The sequence below is a fragment of the Mobula birostris genome, chromosome 19 (genome assembly GCF_030028105.1).
Source record: "Mobula birostris isolate sMobBir1 chromosome 19, sMobBir1.hap1, whole genome shotgun sequence".
NCBI classification, from domain to species: Eukaryota; Metazoa; Chordata; class Chondrichthyes; order Myliobatiformes; family Myliobatidae; genus Mobula; species Mobula birostris.
In genome coordinates this window covers 55655623-55683547 of record NC_092388.1, presented here as the reverse complement: position 1 = coordinate 55683547, position 27925 = coordinate 55655623, and the positions used below count along the sequence as shown (strand labels likewise).

At 42.0% G+C, this 27925-nt stretch overlaps 1 protein-coding gene across 8 annotated transcripts in view; it reads right to left on the bottom strand.

The window, feature by feature from the left end:
- The window catches only part of jarid2b (jumonji and AT-rich interaction domain containing 2b), a 358906-nt gene that overhangs the window by 100259 nt on the left and 230722 nt on the right, over positions 1-27925 (bottom strand). For 7 of the 8 annotated variants that reach the window (XM_072283626.1, XM_072283632.1, XM_072283627.1 and 4 more), the window contains one exon: positions 6818-6987. The exons of the other annotated variant lie outside the window; for it this stretch is intronic. In XM_072283626.1, coding sequence (XP_072139727.1) covers positions 6818-6987 — 170 coding nt within the window. The remainder of the gene's footprint in view (positions 1-6817; positions 6988-27925) is intronic. 8 annotated transcript variants of the gene reach the window in all.

Genomic DNA, 27925 nt, shown 5'->3' with positions numbered 1-27925 from the left:
TGTATTCTCTGTGACAAAGTGGGTTACCACTGGGTAATCCAGCTTCCCCCTCCACCCCCAACCACATCCCAAAGACTCATAGACTGGAAGATCAATCGACCACTGTAAAACTGAGTTAAATGGCAGAAGCTGAGGGGAGGTGATAATAGTATGGGGAGAATAAAAAATGAGATTACTGTAGGATCAGGTAAATAGGTGGTAGTTGCTGTGAACATAATGGGTCGAAGGGCCTGTTTTTTTAATTGTATCCCTCTATAATTTCAATACTTTCTAATGTCTATTTAATCAACTTTGGTTGTGATGGTCTTGAAGCCAGTTATCAGGAGCAATGATTCTTCACAGCAAATGGGGCTCCAGCTTAACATTTTATCTCTAAAGCAACAAGTGTGACAGAGTCCATCTCTCCACATGCTTGAATGGATTGTGTGTGTTTAACTCCTGGAACAGCACTTGCACTGAAGTCTTGTGGCTCAGGAGACAACACCATGTGGTTGCACTGTTAACCACAATCCTTCCCAAGAAATTACAGCCTCCAAGAAGCAAGAAATTACACAGTTACAAAGTAATATACAACATGAAAACAGGTCCTTCAGGCCACACCAACTGTCAACCACCAAGATGTGCTAATCCTATATAATCGTATCCTTTATTCCCCTTGTTCAACTTTACCTGAATGCTGCCAATCACTTTCACACCAGGAGTACCTTACAATGGCCAACAAGCAAATCTTTGAGATTGAGGAGGAAACTGGAGTAACCACCCTGTCTCAGGAAGAACATGCAAAGCCCACACGGGCTGCGCCCTATGTCAGAATTGGGTCAATCACTGGAGCGATAAGGCATTAGCATTATCTGCTGCACCAGGGGTGCTGATGAAAGAAAATATCAGGCATGAAGTGAATTATTTTCACGTTACTGTATATGCACAGTGTAGAGGCAATTGTGGAGTAAGGTTACTTTGCACTTATTTTCTTTAGTAATCGATCAGGATGATCTGATGTGATAATACTGTTGGAGACAATGCATACCACAAACATCTACACTTTGTAACACTGAAACAGAGAGCTGCTGATCTCCCCCCTCATTGTTCCAGAGGGTGTTTTCTGCACCTTGCTGAACTACTCATTCTACCTTTGCAAATCTATATCTCTAATACATCTAAAGTTTTTAAGGCAGAAAGGCGGCATATACTTTGAAATAAAGATTCTGAGAAGTAATCCCAATTGAAACTCAAAAAATTGCATGTTATTTTATATGCATTTTAATGAAATTCAGAGGCAGCACATTCAGCTCCAGGAGTCCAGGATGGAAGTTTATTATTATATGAAAGTCTAACTCAAGTTGTATCTGGCATCCTTTTCTCCAATTTTGCTTTTCCTTTGCTTGAGGAAAAATGAGCTAAATTACTTCAACATCCAGGCTTTACAAATTTTCTTCACCACATCCAACATTCCATCAGTCAATAGGACACAGAGATCTGTACCCACAATTTTGTTAACTGTTCCCTCTAACTAGCACCCTTGCTCTCAAATTGGTAACTGACATAGCCACATGGACATTTACAGGGTAAAAAAATCATAATTTAGTGAATACAGAGGGCTTCAAGTTGACCGCGGCAATGGGTTTGGGGGGGTGGCTGATTTATACTTCAAGCAGAGAAGCCTATGTTAATCATCCATCGCGAGGAGCCCTGTCATTGACCACAGTACTAAGTAGTTATCAAACAATTCACTTTACCCACCTACTGTGAAGTGGTTAAAGGATGGAGAGCTGAGGTTTGAGTAAAAACTTAACTCTGCAGAGGGGTAATCTAATTTTCTCTTTCATTTGTCTGTTCACTATATTTCATTCTTCAAAAGTATCTCAGGATCTTTAATGACATCATTTCCCCAATAAATTTCCCTAGCAGACATATTTTTATTTATTGAGATACAGTGCGGAATAGAGACTTCATCCCTTCAAGCCGCGTCACCCAGCAATCCTTGATTTAATTGTCCTTCATGACAGGACAATTTACAATGACCAATTAACCTACCAAATGGTCGGTCTTTAGACTGTGGGAGGAAACTGGAGCACCTGGAGGAAACCCACATGGTCACGGGAGAACGTACAAACTCCTTACAGACAGTGGCAGGAATCAAACCCAGGACATTGGTACTCTAAAGAATTGTGCTAACCACTACACTACCATGCTGGCCCATGGGCTATGGGGTGCAATATTCCATTACACCCCGTAGCCCAAGGCAGATAGAATATTGGGATCAGTTTATGAGTTATAGGTTTCAGCTCAGCAATATTTCCCGACATCATCACTTCCAGTATCTTCTTTAAAGTTCTAGCCTTCCTGTTCCCATTCTCAGACATCAAGATCATAGTACAAAGCAACCCAATTCATTGGAGACAAGCACGTGACTGCTTGTGCACCAGACTGAATGGACACCCAGCTGAACATCCAGTTACCAGAAGTTATTAGCAATAGATTACAATACCAATTAATAGAATGACTAAAGCTGGGCCCAAGGACTTGAAGTGACCTAGCCCAGGGTTACAGGCCCATCTGTGTGTGAGTGGGTGGGAGGGTGTGAAAGGTGCTTGCTTTACTGTTGCTGTCTGTGTTGTTCTGTTGGCACTGGAATGTGTGGCCCCCAGCACATCCTTGGATGTGTTAGTTGCAAACAAAAGTGACACATTTCGCAGTCTGCTTCAGCATACAAGTGATAAGTAAATCCAAATCTAAATATTTAAAGCAAACATCAGTACTTCACAACTACAGTCTAAGAGATTACACAATTTACAGTTATCAAAACCTTTGCCAGAACTACATCACAAGTATGATGAATGTTAGAAATGATATCATCCAGAAAGGTTTCAAAACGTTTCTTCCCATGTAGAAATTGTTAACAAGCACGGCCTGTTATATATCTGATGCCCAATAAGTAAATGAATTGTCATTTTTTTCCTGCAGTATCATTATGTTTCTCAGTGAAAGAGAGCCTGTTAAGTTACAGAAGGAATCAATTTTCAAATACTACCAAGTTCTGGGTTATTTCTGAGCTCTACTGCAAGAAATTAATATAAACGACAGATCAGCAAAGCAAAGCACAACCAGAAACAAACCAGAGGCATTTATTCATTCTGGCATGTTATTTATTTTGTTCAATTAAGGTTCAAAAAAAGCAACTGCGAACTGGAAAATGTAGGACGTACAGTAGATTCACATGCTTCCCCTCCAGGAGTAGTTTGCTGAGGTAGGGTGCTCAGGAGTGCGGAGAAGCTTGCAGCCAGCACACTAAGTGCAGGCTGTCAAAGAAAACCTCTAATCCACCACCAAGTATTGCTGCAAGGTACGTGGGGGATGAAAGAGGACATGAGCAGGAAGAGGTACAAAGTTAGTTTTTGGCCAGCGGCGTTTAGCATGTTGAAGTTGTTAAAACTGTACCACACCCCCACCCTCCACTACACAAAACAAACAAAACCCACTGGAAACAGCACAGCCTAGATATCCTTTCACCTCCTCCTCCAGTAACATAACTGACACTCGCTGACTGTTGGGGGGGGGGGGGGGGGGAATCACGTTCTTTAACAATAAACAAAGTCTTTGAATCACCCCTGGCCTGCCAGATATGTCCACCATAATTGATGCCAACACAGGGTCAGAATCCTTAAAAAGGTGCTCGGTAATAAATGGCCGCCAGTTCCAATCATTTTGCTTAAAAGGTCAATGATTGTTGGCTCTCCACAGCAACTGTTGGTATCATAAAATCTTGTTACAACACCATGATTTGGTCATAAAATCCCTAGGACAACTTGTAAATGTGGGAGAACTACATCAAAGAAAAGTTCCTCATTATTCTGAACATGATGTACTACTTTACAGAAGTCTGCAGCGCAAGTGTTCCTTTCTTTCGTCCCTTTGATGTGTTCATTACTGAGAGGCTATCAACTCAGTTTGCAACACCAACTCCCCCCAATTCTGAGTCGACAATGTGGTGCTGAGTGGAGCTCTCTCCCCCTTCGCCCAACACAGTGCACTCATTCCATGAGCAAACTATGAACAACTAGAGGGAAACTAGAGAACAGCTCCAACGAGACAGCAATTCAATCATGCAATGAGCAACTCTAGATGAAAGCTTGTAAAACAAGACCACTGGTCGAAACCATATGAGCAGTTTAAATTCCTTTTCACTTCAAGGTTAGTTTGATATTTTAAAACACATTCCTCGACCAAGTTTCCATTACAGGCAGCCTTTAGTGGGTATGTAACTAGGTGGAGTGGAATTTCAATTCCCCTACAAGATTTCTGTCCAACAGCCACTATAAACATAAATATCACCCAGAAGGAGCACTGCACTGATGAAAGGTGGTAAGTAAAACAGGTTGTGTGGGAATACATTCAATTTCAACCATTTAAACCAAGACCGTTTTTTTTGGGGGGGGGGGGAGGGAGGTGGAAGAGTGGGGAATGAGTAAATGATGGACGAGAAACAGCAGGTAAACACTAAAATATTTTCAAAGCTATTTTTTCATGTTCAGCACTGGCTTCCAGGGCCATTCTAGCTGACTAAATCTGCAGCCTCACCACTACCATTATATTCCCAGTTTCCATGCTTTCAGCATGCATCTTCTCCAATGCCTGAGGCCTTTATTCTCCCACTGACAGCCTTATGATCAGACCCTCTCCTCTCTTTCATACCTCTGATTGCCTCTGAACTGCAAAGCGTGTCACTGTTGGCCCCAGACAGGGTGGGTTGACTGGGCACGTACTTTTCAGTGACAGCCCTTGGCTTCCAGACCGTAAAAGACAGATTGACTTTGTACATATAGTTTGTATATAACTATCAACCACAGCTAGTTTCCAGTGCCTTTTCCTGTTTTATTGGGAGAAGATGCCACAAACTTTATCTCAAGTTCTTTGTCATCCACTCTGTAAGCAAATCCAGTTTTCTGAGTCCTGGACGCATAAATGTGAAGCACGACAGTGCCTCTACGTCCTTCGGAGTTTGCAGAGATTTGGCATGTCATCAAAAATCTTGACAAAATTCTATAGATGTGTGGTGGAAAGTGTGCTGGCTGGCTGCATTATGGCCTGGTATGGGCACACCAATGCCTTTGAGTAGAAAATCCTACAGAAGGTAGTGCATTCAGCCCAGTAGAACACAGGTAAAGCCCTCCCAACCATTGAGCACGTCTACATGTTGCAGGAAAGTATCCAAAGATCCTCACCACCCAGGTCACTCACTTTTCTCACTGCTGCCACCAGGTAGAAGGTACAAGGACTTGCACTATCAGGTTCAAGAACAGTTACTGCCCCTCAACCATCAGACTCTGGAACACAAGAGGAGAACTACACTCGTTCTATTCCTGGTGTTCCCACAACCAATGATCTCACTCTCAGGAATCTTTACCTTGTTATTTCATGCTCTCGTTATTTATTGCTATATATTTATGTTTGCATTTGCATAGTTTGTCATCTTCCATGCTCTACTTGACTTTTCATTGATCCTGTTTACAGTTACTGTTCTATAGATTTGCAAAGTATGCCCACAAGAAAAAGCATCTCAGGGTTGTATGTGGTGACATGTACTCTGATCATAAATTTTACTTTGAACTTTAACCACGTTAGATGCACAAGCAACTGCTGCTAGAAGCCCAGACAGTTGCCTGTAGGGCAACATTGTTGTCAATGGGCATATCTATTAGTAAGGGCAGTGCATCTGTATAAACATGGAGCCCGGTGGTTGGTTGCAGGATGATATCCAATTCCAGTTTGAAGAGCTGCCTAGTAGTTGTGGACGTCCGTTGTGTCCGTCGATAATGGGATACCTGTATGAGCGTGTTTTTAAAATAGAAAAGCCACTGCACTGGGCTAGTTCCACCTTCTGGACCACAGAAGTCCAGGTCCAGTGGAACAAACAAGCATCACAAACAGGGGCCTCCCTTGGTTGCAGAAGATGACCATGACGACTTCTGTGCCTTGTCATGCCCTTCACTCTCCATGGAGCGTTGAAGAACCATGTTCTTGGCCGTTGGATCTCACTGTAGATCTTGTCCACCCAGTCCGCTGGAACTGAATTCACGTGCCAGGACAAACATGTTCCTATCTCACTGGGTACGAGGCCCATCGGCTACCCTCATCTGGTTTGGCCCACCTGTTAAGGCGGTGTACTGGGGTGTGGCTGTTGTTGCATGCAATCAGCTACTTGGAGCCACAGGTGAGAGCTGAGTGTCCGGTGGGGACCAAAGGTGAGTGAGCTGCTCCAGAATGGACCATCAGGTTATTAAAGGGCTTTAAGCTTGTGGGGATAATACCTTTATCTAGTATGCTTGCTCCTAGGGCTGAAGAGAAGAGGCCAAGAGTGCCAATTCCAATTTAAAGCCATAATCATAAACAACACAACTGCAATGTACCAAAGGCACAGCCTGTCCATGCTCATCTTCAAGCAACTTCCAGCCGGTCTGTTGAACTCTTGGATTTCAGGAATCACGTGAAATTATGTGCATATCCTGTGACAAACTTTCTCCTGAAAGCCACACTGTATTTCTGCTCATTAATAATTTTATACAAGTAATAACACAGGTGGAATATCAATGGCCCAATTTCTACTTGGTAACCAAATAATACAGCTGTTTCTGAGTCAACATATGAAGGTATTACTTAGAATCTAGCCACTAATATTGTGATATCTGAAGTTTTTGACATAAAGTCGTAGCAACCAACGCAAATGAGCATTCAGAGATGCTGAAATGTAAAGTAAAACAAACATTGCAGTGAATAATTGATCACATAGTGATCAATGTGAAGTTATTGCAACACCTACCTCTAAGGCAAAGAAAAGTTAAGAAATCTTCTGTTTTGGGCTTTCTTTTTGAGAGATCGATGATCTGAGTTACAGGAGGTGGCAAGACTGGATCCACCATCTTGACTGGGGTTGTGCTGGGGGAGTTGGGCTGCGACTGGGCAAACTTCCTCTGTGCTTGCAGCCTTGGCCTGGAACAAAAGACAATAAAAAAAATACTCTCCTCAAAAACATGGACCGTACATGAAGTATTCTAAAGAGTAGGTGACAAGTGACTTTGGAACATCCTTTTCCCGGGCCCTTCTTTATCAGAAGTGGCATCTCAATTTAGTCACATCTTAATATATGCAACAGAAGTGCTTTATCACTTAATATAACTAATGCATAGCAGCCATAGTACATTATTAACATTGTAACCCCAGGCCATGCAAAACACCATTCCGTCAGCTGACATGCCACAGTCGAGGTGACTAATAACTGCATCAGCCTCTTGCACTATTCTTAGTTCAAATATTTTAAGAACATTCAGAATTCAGACAAATGCATGATCACTGTAGGAGTCAGGCATCTGTTCTCTATCTGCATTGTGTTGTGTTGCATGTATATCATGGCAGCTAGTCACATGAGCAGAAGTGGGGTAAAGGCAAAGTGAGCAAGTTACATACTCTTGTTCATTTTTGTTGCAGATTGGAAGCTGGGAACCGGTGCTGGTCGTTATCATTTGCTGACGGCTCAATAATGCTTAACTTACACTTGGATATAATAAGTTTCATCACTTCAAGATTGTGCGTTTGTAAGGATCAAATAACTTTTGGAGCACTCATTACAGGAGTCAGGGTGCGTCCTACAAGTATAACAAATCCGCAGGGTGGCTGGCAGCAGCCATCGTTTTACTTTGGTTGGACCTCTACAACCACCTTTCGGAACCTAAGGACCCAAGATGAAAAACAATTGGCATCCAGCTTCTGATTAACCAAACCATTTTACCAACAGGATTTCAATAAAGTCGAAGTACACATGTACGGGTATAATTAAGACCAGATACTCAAAAATTCGTAAGAGCAAAATAGGGGAAAACCACATAGCCCTTTCACCCTGCTCCCATTCTACAAAGTCAGGCTAATCCTGTCCCTTGATTCTTTAATGCCCAAATTTCTATTGATTTTGGATTTCAATGCAACCAATGACCCAACAACCGCAACCTCCTGAATAAAGAAATCGCATTCTACGCCCCTTATTCCGAGATATTGGCTTCTATTTCTGGATGGTCCAAGCTGAGGACACAGATACCACAGTGGAATTTAAGAGGCTGCGATAGAGATGCATGAATCTGTGGAGACTGAGGGATGCGAATTTTATATGAGCAGAAGAAATCCACTTTAATTCAGCATCGTATTCAGTGCAGGCATCATAGGCCGAGGAGCCTGTTCCTGTGCTTGCAGTTTTATGTTATGAGGAAATTTATCTTACAGCATCAAACCCTCTCAAATCCTTGTATCTTACATTTACATTTTCCTGAATTCCAGTCACATTCAATCCCTCCTCACTGGGGAAGTTCTCATCCCAGGAATCTATCAAATGGATCTCTCTCCAAGGCAAGTATGTCCTCAACCAGACATCCTCCAATCCTCTAAGTATCTCCTCACCAAAAGCCCATTGTACTCCAATCTCCTTGCAGAAGGAGGCCAACATTCTATTCGCCTTAAGTGCTGCAGATTTAGTCTCTGCATATCACAGCCTCTCATTCACTAATTCTTTAGCATAACTATTTTCTTATTCCTCCTCAGGCATTCATCATTTTCATAGACTATATTCTACCTGCTGTCTTTGAGCCAATGTGCTATTTTCATCCTTCATAGACTTTCATGCACCACTTTTTCATCCCACTTATGTTACACTGATCTTTTCCTCAAAGGTATAGATAAAAATTGAGAACGGTTAAAAGCATTTGCAAATTTTTTTCCCAGATCTGTCAATCACTAACAAGGCTAGCAGTGATTCACCACTAATATTTCTGAAGAAGGGGATGGTGAGCCACTGTGGTCCTTCTGGTGAAGGTACTCCCACTCTAGAACTGAAGCCAAGCACCAATAAAGGATTGGGAATATACACTCAGTGGCCACTTTATTAGATACTGATATAGCTCCTCGTTAATGCAAATATCCAATCATCCAATTATGTGACAGCAATAAAAGCATGCCGACACAGTCAAGAGGTTCAGCTGTTTAGACCAAACATCAAAATGGGGAAGGAATGTGATCCAAGTGACTTTGACCCTGGAATGATTGTTTGTGCCAGATGGGGTGTATCTCAGGAAATACTGATCTCCTGGGTTTTTCACGCACAGCAGTTTTGAGAGTTTACAGAGAATGGTGCTAGAAACAAAACAACATTGAGTGGCAGCTCTGTGGGTGAAAACACCTTGTTAATGAGAAAGGTCAGTGGAGAATGGCCAAACTGATTCAAGCTGACAGGGAAGAGACAGTGACTCAACTAAACATGCTTTATAATATTGATGTGCAAAAGGGCATCACTGAATGCACATCGAACCTTGAAGTGCATGGGCTACAGCATCACAAGATGTTGCATCTCATTTTGTCTGAGCTAGTAACTGCAGTGTACTTCATGAATGATACATAGAGGAACGATAGTGTGCTGGCAGCAGAGCAAATTAAAGTCTAGGACGGTAAGTGGCATACCAATCAATTGGTTTGTCATGGATAATGTTAAGCAGTGCTGGAGCTGCACTCATTCATACAGGTAGGAAACCCCCCCAGTTTGTGGCCCATAGACAAGGGAAAGACTTTGGGATATACCAATCCCTGTGGTAACCAGTTATTAAACAGTCTAGCCACTGAGAAACACTAATTTAGTCCTCTTTACTGATTTCTGACCTCCTAACCTATTCTGAACCCACAGAAATTTATTACCCCCAAAGTTAAGGCATATTTTGGAGTTAGGGTATATAGCAGACATCAACTTCAGCAACCAACCTTCAGATCTGAATATAGAGTGTAGTTTAAATTTAAAATGCAGCTCAGACCAGTAAATTGCATGAATATACTCAAGACGATAGCAAATTGCAGACCAGGAAATAGCCACTTAACTGATATATGTTTGCATGTGCATGAATGCAATCAACACACCATTGCACAAATACAATAGTAATTTACATTCATTTCGGAAGTATTGGCGGGAAGATCCAGGAAATTGAAAACTATATGCAACTCTAAAGAAGTGTTATAAAGGTATTGAAACAGTTCTGTTACCTTCGCTGTTTAGCATATAAAAATGTGCTATAATGTTGGGTCAGAGAGTGTGTCACACACACACACACACACACACACACACACACACACACAGAGCCTCTCTCTCGCGAGTAACTCCAAAAGGCTGTCAGCTTAGTTGTGAGTGTGTGGATCGAATAAAAGATTTTATATCTACCAGCTTCCATCTCTCCGGTGACTTTGTTCACGTTACAATACCCAACACTGAGATGTTACATAATCTTGTGATATTATTAGTCAGCTTTATGAATTCCAGTTTCATCATATTCAAACTTTATCCCATGCACATTTCAATTTAAAATCCTGAAAAATTGCTTGCAGATTTCAAGTCGTCACTTTTTATTGTCATTTCGACCATAAACTGCTCGCACAGTACAGAGTAAAAATGAAACAACGTTCCTCCAGGACCACAGTGGTTCAATAAAGGATTAAATATAATCCTTTATTGAGCCAAAAGGAGGAGAATTAGCTACAGTTAAACTTTCAGACAGTCATATGTTATGGGGACTGCTGGTACAGTCAGTAGTATGAAGTGCCCCTCGCTCAAACATGCACCAAGAGCCAATTAAAGGGGGTTCTGTGATATCAAGTCACACCACCACTAGTAACTGCTTAAATCAGATGCAAGACTATAAAGACCAATTACACCCATCTCATCTGAATGGATCTAAAGCCACTTCATAGAGTTACTGACTAATGTATTATACCAAGCAGATAAACAAATTAAATTTCAAATTCCAATATTTCTTCAAATAATAATGGAGTTTTTCCTTTAGTAAGACAAGTTTGCAAAAAAAGGGGGGGGGGAGGAAGAATCCCATCTTTAAGAAATAATTAATTTTATTGGTAAAATTAGTACCAATGAGAACGATGATGAAAATCAAAATGACAATACTTAATACTGACTCGGGGCCATATGTCTTTACATGCTGGCATTTTAAGTTCAATTATTTTCCTCTGCTCATTTCATCTGTAAGGGATCTTAGCCAAGTCACAGCCATAATCTTTTGGCAGGAATAGAATTCGGAGTCAAACAACATGGAAATCGCCAAGTGATTATAGAAATATCATATGACAGATTCATTGGCGGGTACGCGAAGTAGCAGACTTGCATCGAGGTTGAATTCTGTCCAGGAATTGGGACTAGGAATAAAATGTTAATCATTCTCAGAGAATTAAAATGATAATTTCATGGACCAAGGAGTGCACACAGGTGCCAAGAGCTACCAAATATTTTATTATTGTTTGCAGCTCTGGCTCTACATCGCCAGCAAAAATTCTGAGTCATTCCAAATTAGTTTTTGCACAGTTCAAAAATATCATCCTTAGAAAGACCCAGGAAAAGGTTTAGCAAGTTGTTAAATAGAGTTAAGTAATTTTTTGAAATAATTGTGAAAAGTGAAGGCTATAATGAACTGCAACACACATCAAAGTTGCTGGTGAATGCAGCAGGCCAGGCAGCATCTGTAGGAAGAGGTGCAGTCGACGTTTCAGGCCGAGACCCTTCGTTCCTTCAGTTAGGCCTGAAACGTCGACTGCACCTCTTCCTACAGATGCTGCCTGGCCTGCTGCATTCACCAGCAACTTTGATGTGTGTTGCTTGAATTTCCAGCATCTGCAGAATTCCTGTTGTTTGCTATAATGAACTGGCACAGATGAGGAATCGAGGCTTAAGGCAGATTAGCCATGATTATGTTGAATGGCAGAGCTGGTTTGATGACCAGGTGAGCCTTCACCGGTTTTCATTTCCTTGTGAACTCCCAACCTATCTGAAAGTGACGGTGCAAAAGATTCCATTTGTTTGGCCTCCAGCGAACTGGGTTGAAATTGTATGAGTTTTAGAAACAAATTCTGGCAGACAACTCTGTTTGTAGATTTGTATAATTTGAAAGTGCCTCTAATCCATTCACACATTTGATGTGCTGGACAGTCACCTCAGCTCAATAACACAAGAATCGAATGGCTGTAACCAGCTGCGATGGATTATTTTTACAAAACTAAATTTAGACTCTTTTCCACTGAAGTACAAAAGATCATGCTTCACAAATGATCTGTGCAAACCAAGTTGTCGGATGAATGGATTTCCCATGGATAGGGCATAAATCACCACACAAGCACCTCAATCAAAGATGGCTGCCCTGTGCTAGGCCAGTCAAAGACAGGCAGGTAGATGTGAAACTCCCAAATGGAAATTAAGACTGTAGGAAAGCAAATGATGACAGGATGAGGCTCAGCTGTGATAGTATGCATAGATAAATAGTCAGTGGCATATACATGCACAGCTTCTTGTGAGAGATACCGAATGCTCACAGAGCTCATGTTAATTGTATTCCAGCACACCTCAGTTGGACATGGCAGAAGTGGTGGAAGAGGGAGAAAGAGGAAGAGGAAATAAAGATTCAACACTAGCAACTTTTAACCAAATTAACTACTGCACTTATTGTTGTAGGAAACTCCAGCAACCCCATTTACAATAGTCTGTCACCAACTTTAAATAGTAGGAGACTAAGCAGTTATTTTTTAAAATCACAAACTGCATCTTCAAATTACTAAAAATAACTTACTTTCACATTCTCCTTGGAGCGAAAGATTTCTAAATTAGGAAAATGCTGAACTGTGCTCAGCTACCCCAAGTATAGGACATTTTAAACAACAGTAAGTGCTTCACAATGCAAGAGAGTTCCTTAAACCTCCACCGGGCCTCAGCACAGCAGCTAATGGATGTAGAAAATATAATAGCTCCAGTCACCAACCTGAATTTCTGTAATCCTGGTAATGATTATAAACCACTGGTTTCATTGTCATTTATAAATGAATGATGAACCAAAATTACTTCCATTCACTTAGCATGATGTATATTGACAAAGTGACAATCAATTTAATAGCAGGATGTGGAAAATACAAACCAGGACATTTTCCTTTTTTAATGCAAAGCTATATGCTACTCTCCGGGGCTCAGTACTAAGTCAGTTAATAACTTAGCATGGGGTAGCAATACAGTAACCTTCCCCATGGATTTCATCATGGCATGCAGAAGAACAAAATTCAATACCAGTTCACAACCCATCCATAAAAGAATAGCACTGGCTGGGCACCATGACAAGCATTCTGACTGCACTTGCAATCGCTCTCTGTTTTAGGGGTCAAAAATTACACTGATCAACTATTCCTGACAAATCATAGCCAAAGGAAAAATGAAAACGCCAGGCTATTTTGGGAATCTGAGGTGTTGGTAGTACTCCTGACAGGTTCTGCTCAAGCTATGTTCAGAGATCAATCCTGTCCAAGGCAAAGCAACCTACTTAACCAGCACTCCCCCCACCTTCTGAAACAACTTCCTGCTCTGCTACCAGCATAGTGGCTGCAGTGCATGCCTTGAGGAGACTGAGGCGTGCAAGGGTCCCAGCACCATTACCCCTCCATTCTACAGGAGCACCATCCTGCCATGTCTGGCTACATCACTGTGTGGCTTGGAAGTTGCAAGGCATCCGACCATAAGGCGCCACAGAGGATAGTAAAAACTTCCAAAGGGATGACCAGGGTCCCTCTCCCCCAATTTCTGACATATACCGGGAGTGTTGTATACGAAGGGCCCAAAGCATTGTTGAGGATCCCCACCACCCATCCCAATCTCTCTGACCTACGATCAGGAAGGAGGTATAGAAGTATCGCGGCTAGGACTGTACTCTTGAGTCTCCACCCGGAACTTGCATGACTGACAGTAGTGAAAACCAAGCTACCGGCATGATGAAAGAAGCCTTGAACACCATCAGATATAGAGAACCTTCATTGCTGCCCTAAATACCATTGCGTAATGGGCAGTAAGAGGGACAACTACTTTACCTAGAAGGTGGTCTCTCTATGGAATAAGCTGCTAGAGGAAATAACTGAGTCGGATACAATGACAGCATTTAAAGGACACATGGAGAGGTAGGTACACAGATAGGAAAATGCTCAAGAATGGGACTAGACAAAATAGAAATCTGGGTCAGCATGGGCAAATTGGTCTGATTGGCCTGATTCCATGCAGTATGACTCTTAAGAAAAAAAGAACTTAATAACATATTTTGACTCATTTTCTTACGAAGGAACAGGTAATTTTAAACCTGCCAGATGATTTGTTCTCAGTCTGAAAGCTGGCAAAGCCAACATTAAGGACTGACATTGGAAAATATCAGTGTTCATCTTCAAACATATCAAATCTTGCTAGAGAGCATCCAGAGAAGCAAAACCACAGCAAATGCTGAATTCACACCCTCTACCTTCTGAAGGTTAAAACCATTACCTAGAAGCAGTTTCACAGCCACCTTGAGTAGCTCATTGCCTGCTCTTGGCTCCGATTTTTTTTAAAAATGTGGCTTTGTTTTCAAAACAATTATTTACATTCTAGCTGGACTGACAGAATTGAATAATTTATCTCAGTTATTAAAGCCAAGGGAAGCTAGCAAACACAGTTAAAATTTAAGGAAATGTGATCATCAGTTTAATGCTTTAGAAACAGGCAAAAATATAAAATTATGCCTTTTGCTGAAGAATGTTCAATACCTTTCAAATGTATTGAATAATTAATTTTTGTTACTCTGGTTCCTTAATTCAACTATCTCTACCACAGAACAGCAATGGATCTCAAGGTGGCCACTGATCTGAGAGTCTCCATGTACCAGTATAGGTTATTATATCCTGCTTTTCTTTTCATGCATTGTTTTCAGTTACAGAGGCAAGACATGCCTCTTGAATTCAGGTCCCTGCCTCTGAGAGTTGCTGCAAGCAGACAAGGAGCTGCCCTTCTCAGTTCATGGTGATTATGTTGATCCATTGACTGGCACTGAATCTCTGGGACAGATTGTGCTGAGTATTAAACACACTGATAATTCACTATCTGGGCAGGCTTCAAAGGTCAAATTACCCATTTTGTTGCTGCTTCCTATTATTTGAGGACCACAGTTATAGGGCAAGGTTGAATAGGTTGGGACTTTATTCTCTGGAGTATAGGTGAGCGAGGGGAGATTTGATAGAGGTACACAAAATTATGAGGGTTATAGATAGGCTGTTCCCACTGTGGTTGGCTGGGACAAGAATTTGAGGTCATACATTAAGGATGAAAGGTGAAATATTTAAGGGGAACCTGATGGAGAACTTCTTCACTCAAAAGGTAGTGCAAGTGATATCATATTTGTAAGTAGGGGCCGTGCACAATCTTGATTTGATGGAGACAGATGTGAGAAGCACGGAGGAACATCTGGAGAAATTTCTGAAATGCCTGCTTCACTGCCGTTGTTACTGTGCGATCGAGAATCTCTGGAGCGGAAGGCCCCAAATCCACGGCTTTGCCTATTGCCAGGGCCAGGGTCGAAGCGCTCGGCAGAGATGGCGCTCGGTGTCGGAGGCTCGAAGTTTTCAGGCGGACTCAAGAGTCAGCTGTGGATGGGTGCTGCATCAGCAAGTTTACAGTGCTGGAAGTTCATGGCAGGAAGAGAGTTTCTCTTCCTTCTACCATCTGCGTGAGATGATGGACTTTTGAGAGATTTTGAGACTTCTTTTTTACCAAGCCCATGGTCCGTTCTTTATCAAATTACGGTATTGCTTTGCACTGTTGTAACTATATGTTATAATTATGTGGTTTTTGTCAGTTTTTTTTTTAAAGTTTTGGTTTGTCTTGTGTTTCTGTGATATCATTCTGGAGGAACATTGTATCATTTCTTAATGCATGCATGACAATAAAAGAGGACTGCGTGTCCTCATAATCTAATCTAATCTAAAAGTGTGGAATACCAGCTGCCAGTGAAAGCAGTGGATACGAGTTTGATTGCAACTTCTAATGCAAATTTGAATAGGTACATGGATGGAAGGGGTATGGAGGGTTATGGTCCAGATGCAGGTCAATGGGACTAGGTTGAATAATAAGTTTGGCATGGCCTAGATGGACCAAAGGGCCTGCTTCTGTGCTGTAGTGCTCCATGACTCTTTGGAAATGCGACTGACTTGCCACCTGACTCGCCTGATGTGGCCCAGCATTGTTTTTCCACACCCCCTAGCTCCCTCACATCTCTCCAACCCAACTGGGCCCCAGTTCGCACATTGCCTTTACATTTCCTGGGTTAATCGGAAAAAGTATTATTCTAATGTGTAACATCCAAAGTAAATTAGGAGTAATAATAGGGAATAACATCCAACGGTCCTGAAGCTGATCTGCTACAAGAGCACTGACTATGACAAATAAATAGCTTTACTGGTTAAGAATTAACCATGCAGATATAATGTTCAGAACATCAAAGATACCAAAGACTCATTACCTCAACACCAGTGACAACAGTGAGAACATTTATATTAGTGCTGTGATGTTCCCAATTTCACATCTCTGAAGGGACAGTCCCGAACTGCAAGTCACTTACAGCAAAAGCCAGTAACAAGTCACTGTAGTATAATGGTTAGCACAATACTTGACAGAACAGACAACTTGGGTTCAATTCTCACTGCTGCCTGTAAGGTATTTGTACATTCTCCCCGTGACTGCATGGGTTTCCTCCAGGTGCTCCAGTTTCCTTCCACAGTCCAAAGTCGTGCTTTTTTTTTTAGGTTAATTGGCCATTGTAAATTGTCCTGTGATTAGGCTAGCATTAAATTGGGGGATTGCTGGGAGGTGTGGCTTGAAGGCCCAGAAGGGCCTATTCCACATTGTATCTCAAAAAATAAATAAATAAAGTCAATGCCTCAACATTGTGAAGAGAATCCCTCACCAAATCCCCCAAAGATGTGCCATTGACCACATGGTTGGACCTCATGCAGATTCAGAGCACCATACAACAGCAGTGCACATCTTTCATCAGCAAAACAATGGTTTCTGATGTCATAACATTCCAAAGCTTTGTGGAAGACCTGGCTTGATATGGCTGCTCCACCAAATCCATCAAGGTTCTCATTGATGAATTAACTGCCAGCAATGGCTCAGGGACAGACCTGCCCATTCCCTAAACTGAGGTCAAGCTAGGATAAGCCATCTTCCCAACCTCATCCTTCATCATGATCAACCTATTGCTCACCAACAGATGTGTTCCTGCAGCAATTAATATCGAATGGAAGGCCCTTTGACCCCAGACCAAACAACTTGTGTCTCTCCTCCAGTCTGTTAACTACAATTCCATTCATATGCACAAGATTCGTTGCAAAACCTTACTGAAGCCTGCAACTCTCATAAGACATCAAAACCACCTGCAAAATGACCGTACAGCTCAACTTCAAGGGAAAGACAAATGGACTCAGTTAAGACAAAGAGAAAATCTGCAGATGCTGGAAATCCGAGTAACACACACAAAATGCTGGAAGAACTCAGCAGGCCAGGCAGCATCTATGGAAAAGAGTATAGTTGATGTTTCAGGCCGAGACCCTTAAGCAGAACACTGTAGGGTCTTGGTCTGAAATATCAACTATACTCTTTTCCATAGATGCCGCTTGGCTTGCTGAGTACCTCCAGCATTTTGTGTGTATTGCTCGGACTCAGTTAAGGATCTCTCCCTTTAACACTGAACAGTGATTTGAGGTTCAGCATTACGTTTTCTAAGTGAACTTGCATCTCCATGTCTTACTTGGTCTTTCAACATAACAAGTTAACCCTGATCTGAAATCCGCAATATACAGCAGAAGTCTGCGAGTGGTGACTGGTGAGGAAACAGGAGACGGCTGGGTAAATTATCCCACAGCAGCCCTGGACATCATGAACCGTGGCAGCCCAACTATTACCCCAAGAGAGAACAATTAAATGCTGTAATGAAAGCAGTCTACATGACTCAGAATCACGCCAGGTGCTATATCTGTCCACTGGAATATTAGTCAAACTTAACAGCAGATGTAGGGCGTGTTACTTCGGATTCACAAGATTCTTAGATATGATATATGATATAAACAGATCTATTGAACATACAACAAACCAGAGGACTTGGTGGCACACACATTATTCCAGATCCCAGAACATTTCCATTTTTCAAGTTACCTACACTGTAACCCACTCTCCCCACGTCCCCATCACCTTCACTCCACACACCCACTAGATTCAATCACCTACTCAGCTATTTCCAAATCCACTTTTCAGCATTTTCAGTCACACAGCAAGATGCTTTTCAGCTCATTGAGTACGCACCAACGCTACAATAATCCATTTTAATGTGCTCTAGATTCTACCATTCACCCACACAAAAGGTCATCTACAATTGGCCAATTAATCTACCAGTCTGCATAAGAGGAAATCAGAGGACTGGGCGGGGGGAATCCACACAAATATCGCTGTGATATCTAATATCAACTGTTTGGCGACAATAAAGTAAAGTAAACTCCATACAGACAGTGCCAGATTGAGCCTGGGGCACCAGAGCTGAGGCTGCAACTCCACCTGCTCCTCTAACAAGTCAGGCATGTGATGGAAGATTCTCCATTTGACAGTAACACTCTGATAGTTCAGCACCATCCCGGACAAGGCAGCCCACTTGGCTGGCACACTAGCCCCACCTTCTCCACCAGGCCTGCAGTGTGCACCACGTGCACAGCAGTTTCTCATCCAGGTTACTCCCAAACTTGTAACTTCTATCAAATGGAAGAACAAAGGCATCAGGTGGAAACACCACAATCCTGGTGACACACCACCATTGCATTGTGGTTAGCATAACACTTTTACAGCGGCACCAAATAGGAGTTCAACTTCCACTGCACCTTTAAGGAGCTTGCACGCTCTCTCAGTGACTACATCCGATTCCCTCCCACATTCTAAAGACGTACAGATCAGTAAACTGTGAGCACGCTCTGCTGGCACAGGAGGCATGGTGAAACTTTCAGGCTGTCCCCAGAATATCCTCGGTCATCGATGCAAACAACATCATTTCACTGAACATGTGTCAAATAAAGCTAATCTTCATAAATCTTTATTTGGTAAGTCGCCAAACACCCCAACCTGAAAACCCAACACCATCTCTTCATCGACAATGGGTCAAATTTCTAGAACTTTCTCCACAAACAACGATTAGCATGACCAAACTAGAATCTCAGAAGCTGCTCAGGAAGCTGGCTTACCACCATCTTTCCTAAGAATTCGGGGAAGGAACAAGTTCTAGCCATACTCTGCAACACCCACATCCCATTAAAACTTAATTTATGAGGCTGGGGTATGGGGAACTCACATGATGAAAGAAGGGAGGAGGTTTGGGTGTGTTGCATGGTTGTGCCACACAAGCTCCATCTAGTCTAAATGTAAAAGTCACAATAACATAGCAACTGCTCCTTGCTTCTGAAAAACGAACTGTCTTATCCTTAAAATGGAATCAGAAAAACCTTCCACACAGACTATGCTAGAAACTGGAACATTCTAGATCTGGTACAATAAGAAAAAAAGTTTGGTGCCATGTCCAAAAAAAGCTTAGAAATCCCATGAATCAGCATCTGCTTTACTCTCTGCTTTTGAACTTACCAGGTTTACTGGGAAATTTATTATATAATAATGCAATGTCTAAGGCAGCTACAATTACAGCTTAGAGGGGCACAGGCCAAACAGCACCAACTCATTAGCCAGCTCGGTCAGCATCTATGAGTAGGGCCAAAAGGTCTGTTTTTGTGCTATGTAACTCTGTAAGAAAAAATGAATTGAAGTGTGTTACAGTATTGGTTGGAAGGACATCCAACAGTTTGGTTGGAAAATAAGCCACTCCAACACAAAAGTCCTGAGTTGGCCAGATTACCTTTCCGTAACAGTTACATTCTTCCAAATAAAAAGACGGGCTTTATGAAGGACCCAATTGCCAAAATGTTGCTTGGTACTGGAAGAAATGAAGACAGTGGTCCTGAAGCTTCTGTGCAGGATATAGGCATAGACATTCCTTCATCACTGATGATCATCAATTTTTTTGAAATTAAAGCACTAGCACTTCACACAATGAAAGTGTTGAGCTACAGTCTTCAGCAGGCCTTTTATTTGTATCAGTAGGTCAAAAGACAACTTGAAGGTAATAAACAATGTTACCTGTTGTACCCTGGTGAAAGTGGAGGAAGTGCTAAATTTTCATAGTTTAAATTCCAAAACACATTTCTCTGGATATTTTTTACTTTATGCACTGCTGTAGCCAAAGCTTGAATCTACCTCAAAACAACACAAGGCATAACCCCCTTTTTCTCCCTCACATCAGGTGCCAGGAGTATTTATTTAATTGAGATTCAGCACAGAGTAGGCTCTTCCAGTCCTCTGAACCACTCCGCACTGCAACCCACCCATTTAACCCTAGCCTGATTGCTGGACTAATTAACCTAAAAACCAGTACGTCTTTGGACTGTCGGAGGAAATCAGAACACCCAGAAGAAACCCACATGGTCACAGGGAGAACATACAGACTCCTTACAAGCAGCAGCGGGAATTGAACCCGGGTCACTAATACTGTAGGGCGTAGTGTTAATCACTATACTGCCGTGCATTATAATCACATTGGAGCAATAAACATACTAGATTGTCACCAACCAGTTCTGGTTGACAGGTCATGGCCAGGTATACTGCCTCAAATTCTCTGTTGGCCTATGGACCACTAATATTTTCTGCTTTTAACTTGGATTTCCTGCATCCGCAAATTTTTGCTTTACAATCAGCGACCAGGAAGCACCTACCTTTGGTTTTACCGGTACAGATGCTTAAACCAGAAATGGAAGGATTGACAGTTCATTTATGATGTGTCTGTGTGTGTATTGTTTTTTAAAATTGGCTCAATTTCAATTCCGTCAGAAGACCTAGTCAGTGAATTATAAGTAGTCGCTAAATTGCTCAGTTACTTTCACTATCAGGCACTGAGATAACAATGTACAGGTAGTAATCTGAACTTTACACTTCATGGAGTAGCAAGCACGTAGCCAAGTTACCAAATCTACCTACCTGCAAGTGCTTATGAACATAGAAAACTTACAGCACAATAGAGGCCCTTTGGCCCACGATGCTGTGCCAAACATGTCCTTACTTTAGAAATTACCTAGGGTTACCCATAGCCCTCTTATTTTTCTAAGCTCCATGTACCTATCCAGGAGTCTCTTAAAAGACCCTATCGTGTCCACCTCCACCAACGTCATTGACAGCCCATTCCACGTACTCACCACTCTCTGCATAAAAAACTTACCCTACGTCTCCTCTATACCTACTTCCAAGCACCTTAAAACTGTGCCTTCTCATGATAGCCATTTCAGCCCTGGAAAAAAGCCTCTGACTATCCACACGACTAATGTCTCTCATCATCTACTACACCTCTATCAGGTCACCTCTCATCCTCTGCCGCTCCCTGAAGAAAAAAACCCTGGCATAACATTCTCTGTGGTGATCAGTTTAATTTTCAAGCAATAAATTTTACTATCAGCTCAAACACAAGAAACATTTATCATCTTATTTAATATTACAACAAACACATTATCTGATCTTTACCACACTGTCACTTGCAAGAATTTGCTGTGGACAATTTGCTGTAATTTCCTACTTTACATGAGTGACTACATTTCATAATAGCACTGCTATCTCACAGCTTCATGTACCTGGATTCAATCTTGACCACAGCTGTTGCCTGTGAGGCATTTGCACACTCTTCCCTCAGGTGCTCTGGTTTCCTCTCACAGCCCAAAGATGTGCAGATTAGTAAGCTGGTTGAATTCAATCATTTGACCCATTTTTGAGGCAGATTCATATAAACTCAGGTGAGCAGGGTTTAATGGGAAAGTCAGAAGAATGAAATGGGATTAACGTGTATGGGTCTTTTTTTGGTCAGTAAGCTGCATTTAGGGTCACTTTATAATAAACTTTGGACCCCTGGGCCAGATACCTCCAGCCCTCTGCCATTGAATTGAAGCCAAGTGGAGACGAGAGACTGCAGTTGCTGGAATCTGGAGCAACACACAAGATGCTGGAGGAGCTCAGTGAATCAGGCAGCATCTGTGGGCAGTCAACAGTTTTGATCCAGCCCTTCATCTGCAGTGGCATAACGGAGAGAGACAGCCAGTATAAAATGGTGGAAAGGATGGAGCAAGAGCTGGCTAGTGGTAGATGGGCGGGGGGGAAAAACAATAGGCAATGCAGGAGGAGTGGAAACTGTGACAGAAGCTGGAGGTGATAGGTAGAGGCTGCAGGGGGCTGCAGATGACGCAAACAGACAGTAAGGAAAAGTTGGCCATGGAATCAAATAAGGGAGTGGGCTGATGGGAACATTAGGGGCAGGGGAACCAGTGGAAGGAGTGAGTGATACTCAGATGGGATAGGTGGAGGAGGGGAAATAAATGGAGGGTGGAAGCTGTGTATAGGAAGAATTGGGTTGATAAGGAGGTGAGAGAAAAGGAACAGATAGGGAGCAGTTTATCTGAAATTGCAGAGTTTAATGCTCAAAGAAATGTTTATAGCCAAACCCAAATCTACCATCATCCAAAGGCTATCTGGACACATGTACATATTGGCAAATGCTGAATAGCAGCCAAGAACAAAGGTTATAACCAGCTCAAAAACCAGGTCAACTAAAACACCCACCACTACTTCTCCGGGCCTTTCATCATTTCTGCTGAATAAACTAGCTGTAACAAACAATTCAAAAAGCAACTTTGTGTTTTTAGCAACAGGAAGAGACACGAGTGTGGGAGTCAGCAACGACCATCTGCAAGAAATGAATCACCTAAAACCAGGCAAAACGCAGCCTATGCAGGAAATGTGAAATAAAAGCAAGAATTCTAGAAATACTCAGTAAGACAAGCAGGACTCCTGAAGAGATAAAAAGTTATTATTTCAGTTCTAAGGAAAGGCTTGGGCCCAAAACCTTTAATTAACAGACAGCCCATTGAAGGAACTCAGTGGGTCAGGCAGCAGCATTATGAGGGTGGGGGGAGCGGGGAGAAGAGAGGAGTGGTTGGGGAAGGAATTGCCATTTCAAGCTAAAATCCTACATGGACAAAAAACATTAAAACCTAAACTATCCTTTCGTCGTAGCCATTGATATTGTCAAGTCTAAAAAGTGCTTCCAGAATTCTTTGCAGCTTTTTATTCCGCACTTCCAAGCACAATAGAACACACAATCCATGATTAATACCAACTCTCAAATTCAATGAAAACCTGTACAAATACGGGACTGAATTTCTCCTGGTGCAATGGCAAAATGTGCAGTCCGAAGCAGGGTTAAGTAAAATGGCTGTGCACATCCAGAACAAGGCCTCAGCTGTGCAGCCAAGGTGAAAACAGATTCTTGTAGATTCAAACACCAAATGTATTCCAGTAATTCCTCACCAGACTAGACCCCCGCCCCCTTTCCCTGTTTGGGCATCAGCTGATTCATGTTTCATTGCCCTATGAATGAGAAAAGAGCAAAGCAGATTTACCATTTGGCTAAGGTACTTCCTCCCACTATACAACACTTATCTAATGCAGCACAGATAAGTCTTCACTAGTACTCCATTGACAGGAGATGAAATTCAATTGATTATAGGATGGAATGCTTACTGACACCATCAAATACAAAACTGGTGATTGAAAACTTGAGGGCGTCGCTTGGTTCAGTTAATTCAGTAATTAATCAGCTTTACAAAATCACCTCATGCTGAGCATGTTTGAAGGCATTTACAAATACCTTAGCAACAGCCTTGCAGCTTGGAATGTCAAACTCCAGGAGACTTGATACACAGGACGCTGTTGTGTTCAACCTGGGATAAGAATCCCAGGCGGCTTTGAAAGTGCTCATTTCTGTTTCTTTCAAACAATTTTCATGGCTTATACTTAAAAATAGTAAAATGGTTCTTTTTGTGCCTTCTTTCGTAATGGTTAAGATAAATCAACCTGATGACTATGAATGTGCTCTCTCTGGGAAGCCCCCACATTTGTACAGTGGGGTTGGATTAGTGGGTACATTGACTAATGTACTGTAGACTGCAAGCAAATACCATTTAATTAACAGGATGAATATGTAGCCAGATCTAAAGGCTTTACCTCCACCCAAAGATAAGGACAAACAAAACATCAGCAGTTTAAACACCCCACTGGTATTGCCAAAACATTTAATTCCATGTTTCTACTGGCACACTAATCAAACAGATCCATACTGGCTAAATTATGCCATAGGGGAGGAAGGGGGCAGCATCTGCTCATTCACAATCGTAATGCCACAGCATTGCAACACTTACTTACAGCCCATGCACCCCCACACTGAGGCACAAAATAATCCCCAGTTACTCAAGACCTCAAGTATTGGTTGAAATAGACCCACTCAAAGGCTGAGATTGTGCTTGCAGCCAAATTCCAAAGACAAAATTTTAGTATGGCTTGATAGAGGGTCTCAACCTGAAACATCAACAATTCCGGACCCTCCCACATCTGCTTCCGGACTCAATGAATTCCTCAAGCAGATTCTAGCAGTCTCTTGTATCTTCAAAAATATTAGCAATATCCCTCCCGGTTTCCTCTATCACCTATTTACTATTTTGCAATTTCTTGCCCCCCCTTCCACCCCCACCCTTTTTACTCCGACTTCTCATCTTTTTTCTCCAGTTCTGATGAAGACTCTTGGCCCAAAACATCAACTGTTTACCGTTTTTCCATAGATGCTGCCCGGTCTGCTGAGTTCCTCCTCCTGTGTGTGTGTGTGTGTCTGTGTGTCTGTGTGTACGCGCGTGCATTGCTTGGATTTCCAGCATCTGCAGATTTTTTCTTGTTAGCAATATCCCCATTTTCCACAAAGTTTCACTTAAAATCAAATCTATATCTGCCACAAGGCAAAATGGATCAGATCTGGATACGTGGGGAACATTGATACAGTTCATCAGTCATGCTGTGATTTGGAGCTCATTATAAAGTGTATAGACAGCACAGCTCACTGGTGCACCCTTCGTCACAGGGCATGCTAATTCTTAGAATGCAGACTCAGCGATCACATCAGGCTGACAGAGGCAAGAGATGAATACAGGACACTCAATGGGTTATGATCTAACCACTGTGGGAGATCATCATGGGCCATGGTTATTTAGACAGAGGTGTAGAAAACAACTTTCCTTCCTAGCAGTAGGGCAAAAAAGCAACTGATATGGTCTTTATCAACACACACACACACACATATATGCTGAAGGAACTCAGCAGGTCAGGCAGCATCTATGAAAATGGACTGGAGAAGTACTGAAGTGTCTTGACCCGAAACGTCAACTGTTTAGTCTTTTCCATAGATGCTGTCTGGCCTGCTGAGTTCCTCCAGCATTTTGTGTGTTACTTTGGATTTTCAGTATCTGCAGATTTCCTCATGTTCAAGAAAGCAACATGTGCGGATTTTCAAGACGTTTCACTTGCTCCCACCACAGAGAGCAGCTGTTCTATTTTAGTGTTTCAACTCATAAGTACAGTTAATGAGCTCTAAGTAGCTTGCTGATATTGGTTCAATTTTTAATCTGTGTGCATTTAGCTCAACAAAATAGACAAAATACTTTCAAACAAATCAACCATCTGCTTAAACTTTGATATGATCATGAATTCAAACTGCACAACGATTCTTCCGCCATCTCGAATGGTAACAATCCTGCTTCACTTAACTGATTTGACTTTTCTTGCCTTTCCACAAATTGCGCCTAACTTGAGATTTCATCTAATGATACTGATAATATTTAAATTGGGCTCAGACTTACTGGCACCAAAACATACATCGAGAGTAATACTGTTATGTACTAAAGGCTTGTTATTACAGTAAAGAAAAATATGACACTGGAACTACTTTTGATTGATTGATTGATTTATTGACAAAACAGTGCAAGATAGGCTCTTCAAGCCGTACCACCCAGCAATCCCCTGATCTAATCCTAGCCTCATCATGGGACAGTTTACAATAGCTGATTAACCTACCAATCTTTGGACTGTGGGAGGAAACCGGAGCACCCAGAGGAAACTCGCACAGTCACGGGGAGAACGGACAAACTCCTTACAGGCAGCAGTGGGAACTGAATCTGGGTTGCTGGTACTGGAAAGTGGTGTGCTAACCAATATGCCATGTGTAAAATGAAATACAAAATATTCAGAAGCTGCATAGCAAATCCCTGCTCTCCTACCGCTCCCCAACTTCTTTTTTCTCAGGAAGTATACTTCAGCAATCACCTCAAGAACAATCAAATATAGTCCTTGGTATAAAGATGCTAAGCTTATTACACTTTTAATGTAAAGTGCCATATTTCCTCTGCCCTCAATCATTTCAAAGCGCTACAAACATTTTAATAAGATACTTTAGCATCCACCTCATTCCTATGGAGCAGTATTTCATGCGCTGTAGCACTTTCCAAAAATCAGCTTACTTCTAGGTTTGCTGTGAGCATTCTTTCTCGCAGTTCTTCAAGATGTCTGATGTCACAATTGCTGGAAAACAAGCCCTGACAAGTCCCACCCCACCCCCCACTTCAAGTTGACATCAGCCAACGAATGACATTGGAAAGGAGACACTCACATCTGTGGATAGCCTTTATCAAGCCTGGAGGCAATGTAGTTTCATCACCACTGACATTAAAGTGCATAATTTTAGATGACACAATTGCCATTTCCAAACATTATCATTTCTCGGATGCACAAGGCACTCTGCCTTCAGCAGCAGGAGACACTGCGTGTCAGGATCAAGTCTTGCGGCCTGGCCTAACTAGGACACAAAAGTAGCTTAATCAACAAAAAAACAGAATGGAGAGCAATTACTGCTTCATCAATAGTCCTGTTCTGTGAAGGAGACCCAGGTACAAAAAAAAAATAAATCTGGGACAAGACACACCTCACTACAGATGCCAGAATCTGGTGCAACCAGATCAACATCTGGAGAAACGCAGTTGGTTGAGCAGCATCTGTTGGTTTGGGGGGGGGGGGGGGGGGAGAGAGAAGGGAAGAGAAAATGTCGATATTTCAGGTAGAATCCTGCATTAGAACCCATTTTCAATTGATGCTTTTGTCATTCAAGGCTGTTTTCAGTATAGCCGTTATTTTTGCCTCCCAAAAAAAAAGTTTCTGTGTGAACAATTCCAAAAATTAGCCCTTCAAGCTCAGATATTGAGATGATAGTAAACATTTACAATGGCAGCAACTTAGAACATACAGCACATTCTGGTTAATCAGGGCAGCCATTTATTTGGGACACTGTCTGTCTGTCTAGGTACCACATCCGATGCGGATGTTGCAGTTTTCCATATAGGTCTATCCCTTGTTCTTTGGATGACTTCCATTTCCTCAATGTGTAGCCATCTGGCTAGGCTTTCGGTGTACGTAAGCCAAGGTCTTCCTCTAGGTTTGCTCCCCTCGATCTTTCCAGAGAGTATGAGTTTTTCTAGGTTCATCTTTCCGCAGGATGTGTCCTAGGAGTCTGAGTTGTCTTTCTCTTATTGTTGGTATGATTTGGGACACTATGCCACTTAATTGGAACAGGGAACCATTACCGAACAGTTTCTAACTAGCATCAGCCACATGCACTTGTGTGGCCATTAGACACAACACCATGCTTAAGACAGCATTACATGCATGTGCTTGTGTTTTATTATTCATCTGGGCTGACGGACGCTGATTCAAAAAAAAGTGATAATTTTGTGTTTTATTTTGACTTTAAATATTTCATACCCTTAACAAGATGCCATGAAAATTTTTGACACTAGCCGAAAAACTGGAGATAACAGGACAGCTCAACCTGCTGATTTTGTGCAATTCTGATTCCAAGCATTCAGATTTGGAGATGTCAGAAACAGCCAGGAGTAAAAATGAAACGATGTCACTACTTGAACAAATTAGGAACTACATAGAATTGAAGGTATCAACTATCATCTTGAACGTTACAATGAAAATGAAGATTTGGAGGAGGCAATCGTCAAAAGC